The 16,033-nt window shown below is 42.6% G+C and overlaps 1 protein-coding gene across 2 annotated transcripts in view; it reads left to right on the top strand.

Annotated features, from left to right (window-relative positions):
• Positions 1-1,708: 1,708 nt before the first annotated feature.
• The window catches only part of LOC102871340 (small conductance calcium-activated potassium channel protein 2-like), a 258,815-nt gene continuing 244,490 nt past the window's right edge, over positions 1,709-16,033 (top strand). The window contains exons 1-2 of one of the 2 annotated variants that reach the window (XM_006886678.1): positions 1,709-2,977; positions 3,621-3,716. In XM_006886678.1, coding sequence (XP_006886740.1) covers positions 1,709-2,977; positions 3,621-3,716 — 1,365 coding nt within the window. The remainder of the gene's footprint in view (positions 2,978-3,620; positions 3,717-16,033) is intronic. The other variant, XM_006886679.1, reaches the window with a different exon arrangement.

The raw sequence follows: 16,033 nt of genomic DNA, 5'->3' as shown, positions 1-16,033 counted from the left end.
TAAAAGGGATCCAAAATGAATTATTCAATTAATAGCACTGAAAGCAAATACACACACACCCACACCCACACACTTACAAGTAAGGACTAGGTAAGCAACTTTAGGGCAGCGGCAGAGAGTAGAGTATCAAGAAATTGGATCCAGAGAATTCCAATTACCTAATGAAGGTGATCCGTTTTCACTTCAATTTCTTTAATTAAGCCATTAAAATAATCTCTATTATAGCATCTATGCTTTAAAATCACAAGTAAAAAATGATAAGAATGATCCATCGGACAAATTTGATTTTTTTTTTTTTTTTGTAAGTAGAGAAGGCAATTTCAATTCACAAAGAAACACATAAAGACTTAAGGGAGAACAAAGAGCCCTTGAAAGGTCTCCTACTGCTTTGTGGCGGCAATACTGCCTAATAGAATTTACCACTGGGAATTAGTGAGGCTTGCAATTTAATTTTTATTGGTTTATTAGTGAGTAAAACAAGAAATAATACTTAATTATATTTAATTCCACCGTTAGTCAATCACTGTGTCCGGGCAGGGATGATTCAACTCGAGTTATCTTTATTAATCATTTCCCAGCGAGGCAGTGAGGATTCGTGTGCATCAACCACGCCAGCCCTTCTCTCCCACTTGCTCTTGGCAGAGGTCTTCAGTGTTAGCTGTTTTGTGACCCAGGCTTTGTGCTCTTGCTGCAGGTGGGGAGGAGGAAGGGGAACAGAAGAGGAGCTGACTGCCGGTGGGCGCTGAAGAGACCCCGGAATTCGCCCCCTTTCTGCATTCGAAGAAATCCGTGGACGTACCCACTCGGGCGGACCCAGGGCTTGCGCTCAGGAGCCCGGAACGGGCGGCCGGGGGCGCCAGCCCCTCATGTTCCGCAGAAAGCGCAAATGTGAGCGGGCGGCAGCGGGGAAAGCCCTCCGCCCCCGCCAGGGGGACCGGGGAAGCCTCTGCGGCTCCTCCCGCGGACGCGGGGATCCCCTCCTCCGTCCCCGCCCCCACCCTCCCCCGGCCCGGGCGCCGAGGCGGTTAACCCTCTTAGTGCCGCAGCGCACTCGGCGCAGGCAGCGCAGACCCCGGGCGCGCGAGCCACGCGGCGGGAGATCAGAGCAGCAGGCCCGCTCTCTTTCCTCCCGGGCCAGGCGTCAGAGCTTCCCCTCAGCCCCACTGCACGAGCGCAGCCATTCGTCAAACTTTTAGTCCCCAAAGCAGGTGCCCCCGCAGTTACTTGGCGGGCAGCCGGCAGCCCACTCTCCGAGGGACGATGAGGGAGAGGTGGGCGTGGGGCGAGAGCGCTGCAGTTTTGCAGCCTTCGAAGCGTGCATGCGGATACAGGTGTGGCCCCGGTTCCTCACTGTCCCCGCGCCTGACCCATGGCCAGAGTAGCCCGATGTGCTGCAGTGCCCGGCGCAGGTGATCTGGTATGCGCGTCCAGCACAAACCCGGGGGCAGCCGTTTGGGAGGGAGGGGCGCCCCTCGTTTTTCTCTTCTTCCAGCAGCCCGGCTGTATTGCCAGGGGGCTTCCCATGCCTGGTAGTACTCAAGGACTCTCCCTATCACCAGGTGGACCCTCAGCCTAGCCCTCCTCTGGTCCCTGCCCGCGCCCCCGGGGGTTTTCATCCTGCAGATCCCCCCTCCCCACCGCTCTCTCACACACGCTCCCCTCAGCCGCGCGCGCCGCAAACTCAGTCTCGGTCCCCGCAGGTGATGTCATGCCCATTGTTTTGGTGCGCCCAACCAATCGGACTCGCCGCCTGGATTCTACCGGAGCCGGCATGGGCCCTTCCTCGCACCAGCAGCAGGAGTCCCCGCTCCCGACCATAACGCATTGCGCAGGGTGCACCACCGCCTGGTCTCCCTGCAGCTTTAACAGCCCTGACATGGAAACCCCATTGCAGTTCCAGCGCGGCTTCTTCCCAGAGCAGCCGCCACCGCCGCCGCGCTCCTCACACCTCCATTGCCAGCAGCAGCAACAGAGCCAGGACAAGCCGTGCCCGCCCTTCGCACCCCTCCCGCACCCGCACCACCACCCGCACCTCGCACACCAGCAGCCCAGCAGCGGCGGGAGCAGCCCATGCCTCCGGTGCAACAGCTGCGCCTCCTCCGGTGCCCCGGCGGCGGGGGCGGGGGATAACCTGTCCTTGCTGCTCCGCACCTCCTCGCCCGGCGGCGCCTTCCGGACTCGCACCTCCTCGCCACTCTCGGGCTCGTCGTGTTGCTGCTGCTGCTCGTCGCGCCGGGGCAGCCAGCTCAATGTGAGCGAGTTGACGCCGTCCAGCCATGCCAGTGCGCTCCGGCAGCAGTACGCGCAGCAGCCCGCGTCCGCCTCTCAGTACCATCAGTGCCACAGCCTGCAGCCAGCCGCCAGTCCTACCGGCAGCCTCGGCAGCCTGGGCTCCGGGCCCCCGCTCTCGCACCACCACCACCACCACCCGCACCCGGCGCACCACCAGCACCATCAGTCCCAGGCGCGCCGCGAGAGCAACCCTTTCACCGAAATAGCCATGAGCAGCTGCAGGTACAACGGGGGCGTCATGCGACCGCTCAGCAACTTGAGCACGTCCCGCCGGAACCTGCACGAGATGGACTCTGAGGCGCAGCCCCTGCAGCCCCCTGCGTCCGTCGGCGGAGGTGGCGGCGCGTCCTCCCCGTCTGCAGCTGCTGCCGCCGCCTCGTCCTCAGCCCCAGAGATCGTGGTGTCTAAGCCGGAGCACAACAACTCCAACAACCTGGCGCTCTATGGAGCCGGCGGCGGCGGCAGCGCCGGAGGAGGTGGCGGCGGCGGAGGCAGTGGGCACGGCAGCAGTAGTGGCACCAAGTCCAGCAAAAAGAAGAACCAGAACATCGGTTACAAATTGGGCCACCGGCGCGCTCTGTTCGAGAAGCGCAAACGGCTCAGCGACTATGCGCTCATCTTTGGCATGTTTGGCATCGTGGTCATGGTCATTGAGACCGAGCTGTCCTGGGGTGCCTATGACAAGGTATGCACTCCAACCCCTGCCTGTCCTGCTAGGGCTGCAGAAACTGATGCGGGCTGGATGAGATGTGCGCTGATGGGAACTTCCCTGCGTATCCCAACCAAACCTCCTCTGGGCAGTCAGAGGTGCCCACGAAGATAGTGGACGCGACCCAGGCTCGCAACTGTAGTTATGGAGGCAACTCAAGAACCCTTTTCTCCTGGCAACCAAAGTTATTCCGGCTATTAGGGTGTCCAGCACTTTCTGGCGCATTAACTAAGTGATTCGAGGGCTAGTGGGAAAAGTAAGACCAATTATTCCTTTGGGGCTTGTATTTAGGAGATCACCCTTAACTACTAGCGCCAAAACGCAAGAGTTCTCAATTGCCTTGTTAGTCAGATGTGGTGCGGACCTGACCGCGGGGCAATGTGTGTTCCTAGTCCTCCTCTCCTCTGGCTTCCTCATTAACACAGTGATCTGGTGGATCTCAGAGCCCAGTCAGGGGCTCTCCTCTCTGGGGCTGGCAGCCTGCAGAGCCACCAACTAGGCTCTCTGATCCACTAGACCTCTTGTGGTGGGACTGAAGGACACCTGGGACCCCAGGATGATGCTAAGAAACAAACTCTTTATTGCTTGCCTAAAATGCTTCTGTTCCACTGTGTTGCAGGCGTCGCTGTATTCCTTAGCTCTGAAATGCCTTATCAGCCTCTCCACGATCATCCTGCTCGGTCTGATCATCGTGTACCACGCCAGGGAAATACAGGTAACTTGGGGTTTGCTGTTTGTGAATGACCCGAAGCGGTGCAGCTATTCTGGAGAAACGCTAAGCAGTAGACTTGTTTCCATGCTCTCTTGTCCTTGCTTGGGGTTACAGGAGATACATGTTGTGTTTTCATGTTAGCAAATTTATAGATTGTTCCAAGAAGATACAAGCAAAATCAGTGTAGCATGAAAAATACAGTAGCTTCTGGGATTTTTTTTAAGGTCTTCCCCTATCTTTCTTCCATAGGCTAGCTTCCCCACCCCCGTGGGAGGGTATATAGATTTTGAAAAATAGAGACATATGAGTTGGACCTCTGTGGTTCCCTTTTTCAAATCAGTTATAGCTTTTGTTTTCCTTAAGCTAACACTAGCCTTTTTAGCTTGTGGGATAAATGTATAATGCAGACTGCATTTGTTTCTATCATCTTCTGTAACATGGCATAGAGAAGAAAATGGATTCGTAGTGTTACCAACCATCCTGCAAGTGAAGAAGACATGAGAATATTCTAGCCCTCCTCTGTTTTCCCAATACTTAAAGTTGTACTGTAAATTTAGACTACACATTCTAGTTAATAATTAATCATTAATCAATAACAATTTTTAAAGTTATGAACTATTTTACCAAGAAAGTTATGCCCTTATGAGCTATGTAACCAAGAAAATGTAGCCAGAATCTATTAAACTTGTCTATTACCAATAGTGTTAGAATACCATCAATAAAATTCATGGGCCATCTTGTTGTGAAACTATTTTGTATAAAAATTCCTGGGTCATCTTGTTAGCTTCATTTTCCTATAACTTTCAGTCAAGGACTGTTAAGGTTTGTAAATGAAAAATAACTAGAGGGATAGGAAATGGAGAGATTGGGGAGGGGGGGGTTCTAGTTTAGAACTTGGCAAGCGTAAGTATTTTCTGATTCTTTCCGGCAGTTGTTAGGCTGTTTAGTGAGATAACTAAGTCTTCAAATTCAGCCTGCTTTCCTTTAGGAGTTGCCTTTGAATTTAAAACTTGCCATTTAAATAATTTAGTATAGTCCTGCCATTTAAATAATTGAGTACTAGTTATATATTAAATGAATTTAAAATTAAATTATTAATTAACTGACACATACTAAATATTGGAAGAAACCTTTTTTTTTTTATTTTTCAAAGAAAGATGCACATGACACCAAATGAAGAGGGAGAAATGTCTCCGTCTTGATTTCAAATTTGCAACAACTTTGAAAAGCCTGTTTTTGAAGAAATTGAATTAGGAGAGACAAGTAGGAAAATAGTAAGAATATTCGGAGATAAGTAATAAAACTGCAATGCAAAACCCAACACACACACTTGATTTCTTTTAAAGTGTAGTAATTTACATGGTTTTATGTTTCAGTATTACTGTCTGGAACTTTTGAGATTCCTTCAAATCTTTTACTGTCATAATAGAATATAGCAAACATTGTATGAATGTTTCTTATGTTGACTTGAATAGTAGGCTGAGCTGAAAAAAATACATTAGGTCATTTTGTCTTTTGACTCAGTTTACAGATCTGAAAACTGAGGTTGAAGCAGTTAGTTGTTTGCCGAGATCACACAACTAGACAGTGGCAGAGCAGAAACTAGATTCTGTCTTAGCTGCTACTCCACATGTTCCCTGTTCTACTCTACTGTCATTCCCCCGAATCCACAAAACATCAATATTTCTGTTTGTGTTTTACCTCTGGAAACTTTCCAAAAGTTTAATATATAAAAGATAAGATTTAAACTTAAAAGATTCTTTGAAGTGTTTTGTATATATGAAATATCAGGTGATTGGGGGGGGAGTTTCTGCATTTACTTAAACTGCTGTGAAATGAAAGAGCTTGCAGGTTTTGGTTTTGTTTTGGGTTTTTTTTTTTCATTTGAAAAATAAGCAGCTAATTAGACATTTATGATAAAAATTATTGCTGATATTTTAATACTAAGATCAAAAATGTCTTCTTGAAAACACTGACTTAAGAATTATTGGACAATTTTTGAAATGATATATAGGAATCTTAAGAGGTGCTGCCAAATGTTAATTATGTCCATCATATTTTTTCCTTTTACTATACTTGAACTCTAAGCTTAGAAAAACCAATAAATCATAAAGGAAATAATTTTCAGTTATTTTTTCACACTTGAAAGAATTCCAGCCATTGACTGATGTTGAAGATTCTTTCTGTTGCATAAATGTTTGTATAGGTTGATTAACATTTTTGTACTTTGGAGGAGAAAGATAAAGGCATACTAAGACAAGCAAGCATCATGAACTTCTTTATTACTGCTTTTGTTGTTGTATATCTTGGAGTCAGAACTGCCCCAGACCTTCCATTGCATTTTCAGAGGCAGTTAATCACATGAAAGGGGATTGCCCATATTGTTGGGGTGATAGAAACATAGAAAAAAAAGTTAGATATACATTTTTTTTAAATTTGGATTACTTAATATGATGTAACATTTCTGTTTAGCCTCTCACACTTAAGATAACTTGAGAATAATTGCTTGCGTTAAGTAATACAGTTATTTTGGACATGGCTTTTATACCCCATTTATCTAAAGAATTTCGTCAAGTCAAAGCACCGAATTCTCATGCTTTTGTTACATAAAATTAAAAAGGACCAGACAAATGTGAAGACTCTGAATTTGAAGTCAGTAATCTGTGAAAAATAGACATACTCTTACCTATCAAAGGAACAGAGGCAATGATGCTGCCAAATACTTCCCTCTGAATTGCATAGGCTTTTGGCTGTGCACCTGGCAAGTGGTCAGCTGCCTCCTTTTTACATATTAATGTGTAATTGCTATAGCTGTATTTCTTCCTAATAAGTTAGAAGCTAATATATACCTCTCAATTTACTATAAAGAATCTCAAATATACTTTTAAAAAGCATGAATATGGGAGCCACGCTGCCATTCAGAACTTTTCCTTGTATGTGGCAAGTGATTGAAAATGACAGTTTTCTCTTCAGTTTTAGCTTGTTGATATACTGAATACCTAGTGAGAGCTAGGTCGTCTTGTATCTAGTATACAGTATGATTACTCACAGCATTCAGGAAAAGAAAGTGCTATAGTCAATGTTTTGATTCACTGTCCACTGGAATTACTTAACAAGCCTTGGAGAGACCCTGACATTTCCATGGAGAACCTTGGAAAGCAAGTCACTGTGACCTTTTATAAAATGTTTATACACACTCTGGCAAAATAAGATAGTTCAGGTGAGTCATGGATGGAAGCGCTTGAGTTAAAATAATGTGATGGAGAGGCTTTGCTCAGTAAATTTTAGCTTTGGTGTCATTTTTTTCAGTACCACAGACAGCTCAGTGCATCAGACCATTGTTTGTAATTTCAATATTATTTTCTTATACCTTCCCCCAAAAGAACATAATTTTCTTTGTGCTTCTTAAAATCTTTATTTAAAATCAATTTTAAAGGGGGAAATGTTCAATTAAGTCGATGTTATTTTTGAGTGGCATCTACTTCCTAAACAACACGCCTCTGGAAACTCTATGAACTTTATACCTCTGGGTATAAGCAGCACAGCTCCTTACACACTAGGTCACCAAAGCTCTCTCAATCAAATGGTTGGTGGTTGGAAGTCTTTAGGTACTTTGTGAGAGAAAACCCTGGCAGTCTGCTTCTGCAAAGATGAAAGCCTTGAAAGCTCAGTGTTCAAGCAGTTCTGATTTGTCCTATGGGTCAATTCTGACTTGAAGTCACACACCAAGAACAATAGTGAAGTATGTTGTTGTTATGTGCCATCGAGTCACTTGTGACTCATAGCAACTCTATGTACAACTGCCCTAAACCCTGCTCTATTCCTTGCCAATCTTATTGTCTCTGGCATGCCTCTCCCTATTACCTGAGTGACAGAATCAAACCATCTCATTGAGGGTCTTCCTCTCCTGCACTGTCCTTCCACCCTCCCAAGCATGATGTCCCTCTCCAAGGACTGGTCCCTCCTTGCAACATGTCCAAAGTATGTCAGATGAAGCTTCAGAATCCTTGCCTCCAAGGAGCAGCCTGGCTTCACCTTCTTTGGTACGAACTTGTTTGTTCTCATAGCAGTCCGTGGTATATTCAACACTCTTCTCCAGCACCAAAGCTCAAAGGCATCAACTCTCCTTCTGTCATCCCTACTCATTGTCCAGCTCTCTGATGCAAGCAAGTAATTGCAAAGACCATGGCCTCTATCAGGCACCCTTAAGTCTCCAGACTGAAATTGTTGTTCCTCAGGACCTTGGAGAGGTCTCTGAGAGCAGATTTTCCCAATGCCATTCATCTTTTAATTTCCTGGCTGCTGGTACCAAGAGTATTGATTGTAGGGACGAACAAACTGAAGCTGTCAACAATCTCAATCTCTTTATCATCCATCATGATGCTGCCAATTAGCCCAGTGGTAAGAATCTTTGTTTTCTTCATGTTGATCTTCAATCCATATTGAAGACTACAATATGGTAAATTTCTAGCAGTAAAATTACTGAGTCAAAGGGAGTTTGTTCTAATTAAACAATACTGCATACCAATCCTCAGCCTGGAAAGGTGAAGAGTCAATGTAAGAGTGAAAGACCATCAACAAGATGGATTCACACAGTTACTGTAATGTTAAGTTGGCTCAGGATAGGGCAAGATTCAGATCCATTATTCATAGGGTGGTTATGAATTGCAGTCGACTCGATGGAACTTAACCACCACCTTCAGAAAGTTTGTCGGAGTTTACATTTCCGGCTTGCCTTTATCATTCCATATCATGTCTTTATAGCACTGTCAACAATGGGTATTACAAGAAAGAATTTTAAGTACTGTTCTCTATTTTATTACTATATCTTTATTTATTTATTTTTTTAGAAACGTTACTAAAGTCAAAGCTTGTGTCCTTATGAACTCATTTGTATCTATTTTATATTGTCCAGTAGTGGCGTTATCTAATCAGATGAACCAAAATAACAGATGTATGATCAGAAGCAAGTATTTGCCAATCATTTTGTTAAGAAAAAAATTAAAAAGGAGGTTGGTAGAGATGGAGGTTACTAGAAGAGAAGAAATTGTCTTAAATTATTGTTCCTCAGGTCTCTGCTCTGCTCTATGTGGTAGATAAAGAGTTCGAGGCTCAAGTTGACCATAACATGTCACATACAGTGAAGTTGAAAAATTGCCTGCATTGCTTTGTTGCAGGGTGTTAAGCTCAACAGGTGGTGTCTATATTGCCATTAACCTCTGCATCAGTTGTAATGAGACTCTGATCCTATTTGACTTCAGGTATAAGCTGTAGTAACAAAATCACTCAGCACTAATTTTCTCCACCTGCCTCTGTAAAGATCTCTGCATTATTAATTGGTGTAGCACTAAATAAAGTGATCCTGGTGTGTTTACAGAGCAGCATCACAAATGAAGAGTGGAACTTTAGGTTTCTTACAAGTGGGTTTGCTTGAGGATCCAGCGTGCCTCTAGGTTGTATATTGTACAGCTTGGCAAGAAGGGCATTGTGGGTTGTCAGCATCCCAACCAAAGGTGGCAGGATAGCCTGCACTGATTGGTCAAGTGGTTTTATGGAATTCTTGAAAGAGAATCTCTGTTCATTCAGACAGATATTTGCTATTTTGTACCTGAAGATTTATATCCATAAAATTAGAATCTGCATTTCTGATTACCAGGTCTTACATCCCACTCAATATGGGACATGAGAGTTACCTTAATGCCATTTATGATGAAAGTGGTTCCCCTACTTTCTAACAGGACTTTCTTTTCATGAATTTTAGTTTAAATCTGTTCTGGTAGATCACTTGTATTTTTAGAAAGCACGTCCATGTGTTAAAGTGAAATCTACCTTTATTAATTTTACACATTTATGTATTTCTCTGTTTTATCTATAAAACTGAGTTCTGCTTTTATTCAACTTTTAAAATGTTCTTGAGTTCTGTTAATACAATGAAAAAAAAAAAAATAAAGCCCTTCTACTCCAAGGTGGTGAGGTTAAAGGGAGAGACAAAAATAAAGCAAAGAAAACTATTTTAAGTTTTATAACTGACCTAAATAGACTGTGAAGGATTGAGTTAGAAAATGAAGGGGATTGTGTTCATCACATTAGGCAGAGTGGTCAAGGAAGGACCCTGAAGAAGTCACATTTAAATTGAGACAAAGAAGCAAGGAAGCTTGACAGAATTTATGAGAATAACATGGGCACAGGCTGTGGCTAGGAGGAGTTTTTTACTTTTAAACAAATGAGAACAAACCTGTATGGCTCACACTAGAGGAGAATGTTACTAAATAGGATTGTTGGGGGCACAATATCTAGACATTGAAGGGTTTTGACATATATTTTAAGGATTTTTAAAATTTTTGCAAGGTGCCTTGGGAAATCATTACAGGGTTTTAACCAGTTGAAAAAGCATGGCTTCACATAATGAGACTTTTTTTTTTTTTTTTTAAGTATTCTGAGTGGCCTGAACACCACTAGCAGACATGCCACAGTGAGAGGTGATTCTACCACAGTGGGGATGAGGCTAAATGGTCTGATTAGAGACTGCTGATGGTGATGGAATAGATTTACTAGTGACTTGGATGTGACAGGTGAAGGCTATGGATGATGCAAAGAGGATCCCTGGGGCTCTGGTTTGAGCAATTTGAGTACATGTGCTAAGTAGAGGAAGACCCAACTTTAAGGGTGAGATGAGTCTTTTTTCCCCCCTAGCCATCAACCAGATTCTGTTAAACTAATTTTGACCCAGAGTGACTCGAACTCTGTCCGAGTAGAAAAGTGCTGCACATTGTTTTCAGTGACTGAATTTTGAGGAAGTAAATTTCCAGGTTTTTTCTTCTGAAGTGCCTCTAGGTACATTCGGTCCCTAAACTTAACTTTCCGGTTAGCAGCCAAATGTGTTAAACCTTTGCCCCCTCCCCCACACTTCCCCTAGACCATTTGTTTTGCCATATTTATTTGAAATGCTACAGAGTGGATAGCAGAACCTGGACTTCAGATAGGTTTGTACTAGAAATTTAAATTTGGAAGCTACCAACCTAGAGGTTATCTAATCTTACAGAATATGAGACTGGCTAAAAAAGGAGGATCTGAGAAGGTCAAGAAATGATCAAACACTGAAACACTGACAGAGCTTGAGTAAAGGAGGAAATAGAGGGAAAAAAAAACCAACAAAAAATGATGGGTTATTTCTGGGACCTGAGAGGTCAAAAGATAATAGTGTCTTAAAGAGGTCACAGTATTATGCATGGAATGTTGCTAAGAAGTGTCAGTATTGGGTAGAAAAATGGCTTTTGGATGTGTGAAGGTCAAGGTCATTGCTGTCCTTGAGAGTAGAGTTGTCCAGACAGAAGATACACTGATTTCTAGTGTCAAAGAAATAATTGCTTCCTTCTTTCACACAGCTGAAGAGCAAACATTTCAACAATGGTTAGGTTACTTTGAAGGTGTCCTAGTGATACATTGGTTAAGCACTAAGCTACCGACCAAAGATTGGATGTTTGAATCCACCAGCCACTCTCTGGGAGAAAAAGGCATTTTATATAAAGATTTTGTGCTGTTGAGTCAGAAACTACTCAGAGCTGACCCTTTAGTGGGTTTTAAGCAGCAGTAAATCCCAGGGGAAAAGATTGCCCATCATCCTCTGGGGAGCAGCTGGTAAATTTGAACCACAAGCATTTGGGTTGGCAGTACAACTCCTCACCATTATAGCATGGTACCATTGTGCCATCAACAGGGCAATCCTACTCTATTTAATAGGGTTGCTATGAGTCAGAATTGACTGGACAGGAGTAGGTTGGGTTGAGTTTGGTTAGTGTAAAAAGAGGAAGGGCCACATGGGGAAGGACATGTCCGACCTTCATCAACTTCACAAAGACGAACTGTCCCCATCAACAGTATCAATAACAAAAAACCCAATTCCCATGAGGTCAGGCATGTTCCCCCATACTCTCATACTTCTTTCTACTTATTGCAACACCAGTCTTTCTGCTTTGCTGGGTTCAAAATCTGATACAATAGCTCACAGACCATACAGAACGATGCTAGGAAAGCCAAAAGTTTATAATCCAGGTTAGTAACAGAACACAGTCTGGATGGCTCCCAAAATGTGCTCATAGGCACCTCAGCTTTGAGCTTAATGGCTTTAGGCCAGTGTTACAAAGTTCTCAGTCGTCCAGCAACTTGGGCAATGATTATTAGCTCTGATCCCAGTGGTCTGAACATCCCCTCTTACATTAGGTCTCTACGTCAGACATGGCTGCTGCTGCTGCATTCTCTTGCTTCTTTTTCAGAGGAGTGGGGAAGGTCTATTACTGTGGCTAGATTATTAGCAATTATTAGCCAGTCATCTTGTGGATTGTTAAGATTGGCCAATCCCATTGTGGGATGAGAGATAGGCAGTCTCTTTGGGGCATAGCCCCGCCCAGCTATATGGTCAGGTCAGATAGAGACTACTGAGAAAGTCATATAGAAAGATAAACTCTACAGTTAAAAAAAAAAAAAAAAAGATAAACTCTACAGTTAGGTCACTTTAAATGCCCTTGAGTAAAATATCCCAGTTTGCTTGCATATCTCTGAGATTTTGTATATCCTTGATCACATTCTTCTAGACTTTACTCTGCTTTCTTAAACTCCCTCCTCATAGGAGATCAAAGATGTAACTAACACATTCAGATGGGATTTGTAATCTCTCATTGTTACAAATGCATTGATGTACTGATTTATTCAGCAAAATTTGTCAGTACTTCACAAATATTGTCAAGTTACTCTCCTCCATTTAAAATGTATAATTTATTTGAATGTATGAGTTACATTTATTAACCCTGGTGATACAGAATCTTAGTTTCAGATCTTTCAACCTGTAGAGATTGATTGGGTAATAATTCTGCTGTTAAACACTTTTTAAAGTTTAAGGAGCCCTGGTAGTGTAGTGTGAAGCATGGGCAATCTCCTCCTGTAAAGATTTGTGATGGATTTGAACCACTTGCTTTTAGGCTGACAGTACAACTCTTTGCCACTAGGCTGCCAGAACTCAAGCAGTTGGTTTTGGATTTGGTTTGCTTGTTGTTGTTGTTTGGTGCCATCGAATCGTAGACGACTCATAGTGACCCTATGAACGAACAGCCTGAGTACTGTTTGTACATAGAGTTTCCGGAGGCAAGCCATTTTGGAAGTGGATGCCGCTCCTGCTTCCAGGCTTGATTTAGTCGGGAAGCTCCAGCCAACACTGTCCACCATGGGTGCCCATTACCACGATTGCCACATCACTGTCACAGGCTTCAGCATCACAGCAACCACGAGTTACCTCTGTTCAGCAACGCAAAGACCAGTGCTATACCATCTAGAAGAACGTTTTCTTAGGTTTGGGAAAATCCTGGATGTATGTTGTCCACAAGGAGCTCTGGTGGCCTAGTGGCAAGAAGTTGTGCTGTTCCAGGCCACCATCTGCTCCATGGAAGAAGGATGGGGAATTTCCTCTTGTATGATTATCTGCCTCTGAAAACCCACTGGAGGGTCAGCTATGGGTTGGTTCCGACTCTATGGTACAAAACAATAGCAATAGGAAATGTCAAGATTTAAGGTTTACAACTGGTACTGTTTTCCAGAAACATGGTGAATATTAGCAGTTTCTACTAAAGTTTACCGTAAACTTGCCAAATAACAATTACTTGCTATAGATCAGAGAACTGAACAATGATTAAGGATGTCAGAAGAAGAATTGATGCCTCTGAGTTATGCTAGAGAAGAATATTGAACATACCACAGACTTCCAGGAGAACAAATAGGTCTATCTTGGAGAGGATAAAACTAAGATTCTCCTTAGTGGTAAGGACTTGGAAGTTCCATCTCACATACTTTGGGCATGTGGCTGGGAGAACCAGTCTTTGGAGATGGACATCATGCTTGAAAGGGTGAAAGGATAGCAGAGGAAGGGAGACCCCAGATGAGATTGGATGACACAGTAACTGGGGCAGTGAGATTAGGTCTGTCAGAGTCAGTGAGACAGGCTTGGGATAGGGCAGGTTCAGAGCTGTTGTACACAGGGTCTCTATGAGTTGTGAGCAACTTGATGGCATATTACAGCAATAACTACAACTCAAGTTTGCGTACAAGTTACGGACATGCTCAGTGTGTCTCAGTTTTGTGATAGCCACAAGTTTGAAAAGTATTTCTTTGGAATCAATACTCAAATCATGTATTCCATTCAGCTGAGTAGGATGAGTGAGCCACACCCGGAGCTCAGGAGGCAGCCTGTTGTCATCTCTTCATCTAGGGTATTTGGTTCAGCCTTTCAAGTGATAACAAATCTACCTACAGATACTAACATATCAGGTAGCCCATATTTCTGTATTTTGTCTGTATTGATGTCATGAAGAATTGTCAGATTCCTGGCTAAAATCCATCTATTTTGTATAAACTTGTCTCATGATCTAACAGTTTATGAATGATATGTAAGAAACAGGCTAAACTGATTTGCTTCTGATTTTAAACATGATCTAATGCCTTTTCCCCTCAAAATTTTAAAATTTTTATCAGATTGTAATATTAATAGTGATTCATGTTAGAAATTATTAAGAGATTAGAGCACTATGAGGAATATAGACTAGTTTAATCTCCTTTCCTGGAGATAATGATTACTTGTGTTACAAAGCATTTATATAAGAGAGGTAGATGGGTGTGATACTTGCTCTAAAACTAGAGAAAGAGATTTTGTATTCTTTCATGTAATTTTCTATTGGTTTTCATGTGCCATTGAACAGTTCTTTTATTCTAGAGATATAATTATTTTACTTAATTTTTATACATTTAAGAAAATGTTAAAATAGCCTATTTAAAAGAAATTTATCTAAAAGGTCACTCATAAAGATTATCTCTGATGATTTCCAAAGGATGAATTCTAAGGATATCACTTAGGACAATGGATAATTTGTCAAATTATCCTTCCAAAGGTTTCTCTAAATCTTTGTATTTTAAAGGGCTTACAAACTACATTGTCCAATAACTGATGCAGTTATTGTCTTTCCTGAAGCATTTAGGTCTAGTTTACAAATTAGTACTTTTAGTACTGTTCTTACTAGTAGATTTGAGCCTTTGCTTCTCTAAACCTCTTGTATTCTTCTTTTTCTTCATGAAATTGATTTCTAAGTATTGACTAACCAGGTTTTTGAAAGGCTATTTCTGCTTAATAATTAAAATCTCTAGAAAGCTATGTGAAAGTAGTATTTACAGATAATTTTGTCCCCAAATGTTCTCAGTCCTTTTTTTAGTGGTGAAAGCTATGGACACAGAGCCTAGTTTCAGAGATTTTTCTGTACTAGTTTTGCATGGGCAAAGCAGTCAGACTCTCCTTGCATCTTTTAATGTTTTTGCAGCAGAGCCTCATGGTTTGTTCACTGCCTTTGGAGCCAGTCTGTCTGGGCTCAGACCCAGCTTTGCCACTAATTAGCTGTGTGACCTTGGACAAGTTACTTAATCTCTCTGCACTTCAGCTTTCTTGTCTATAACATGGGGAGTGTAGAGAACCTTTCTCATCCAGTTGGTAGAAGGATTAATTGAGTTAATATATAAAGCACTTAGGACACTAATTGACATGTGTGGAAGAGTACTTGGCTGTCAGCTGGGGGTTATTATTAATTATATGAGTGTTTGCTGAAAGAAGGAGAGAAATCAAAGGAGGAAAATAAGAACTCACCTTCTGGGGCATTTGGAAAGCAGTGAGGATGTGGATTTTCTTTTAATTTTTTTAAAATTTTATCATTTTGTGTGTGTGTACCGTCAAATCGAATCTGACTGGTACCGGAGGAGATTACCCTTCCTTCTCCAGCAGAGAATCTGGTGGATTTGAACCGCATACCTCTAGGATTGCAGTGCAGCTTCTTGCCACTAGGCCACCAGAGCTCCCTGAAGATGTGGCTTTTTTTTTTTTTTTTTTCAAATCAGGCTATGAAAAGGAAAAAAAAATGGTGAACATCCTAATCGAGTTCATTAGCTTATAAGAACTTATGGAGAAAATATGTGTAAGTATGCATGCCTAGTCATTTTAAAAATAAATGAGCCCAGTAATTTTTAATAAAGATCCAGTCCCATTGCCATTAAGTCAGTTCCGACTCACAGCCAGTATATGTCTCTGTGTTGGTTTGATACCTCCATTTGGACAGGGTAACTGTTTTAGGAATAAGTGATCATTTTTGAATATTGGGTTTTAGATGTATAAATCTGTGTTAATGTACTATAATGTTCAAACTGTTTTATCATCCATCACCCCTCACTCCCCCCCACACCCGCCTACCTACCATAGGCATGGGTGCATGCCTCAATGAAGGCACCTCCCAGCAACA

Source organism: Elephantulus edwardii, unplaced genomic scaffold (assembly GCF_000299155.1).
Source record: "Elephantulus edwardii isolate Elephantulus edwardi_28Jun2011 unplaced genomic scaffold, EleEdw1.0 scaffold00050, whole genome shotgun sequence".
In the NCBI taxonomy this organism is placed as follows: Eukaryota; Metazoa; Chordata; class Mammalia; order Macroscelidea; family Macroscelididae; genus Elephantulus; species Elephantulus edwardii.
Note: the sequence above shows the minus strand (reverse complement) of the source record. Positions and strands in the feature narration are given on the sequence as shown.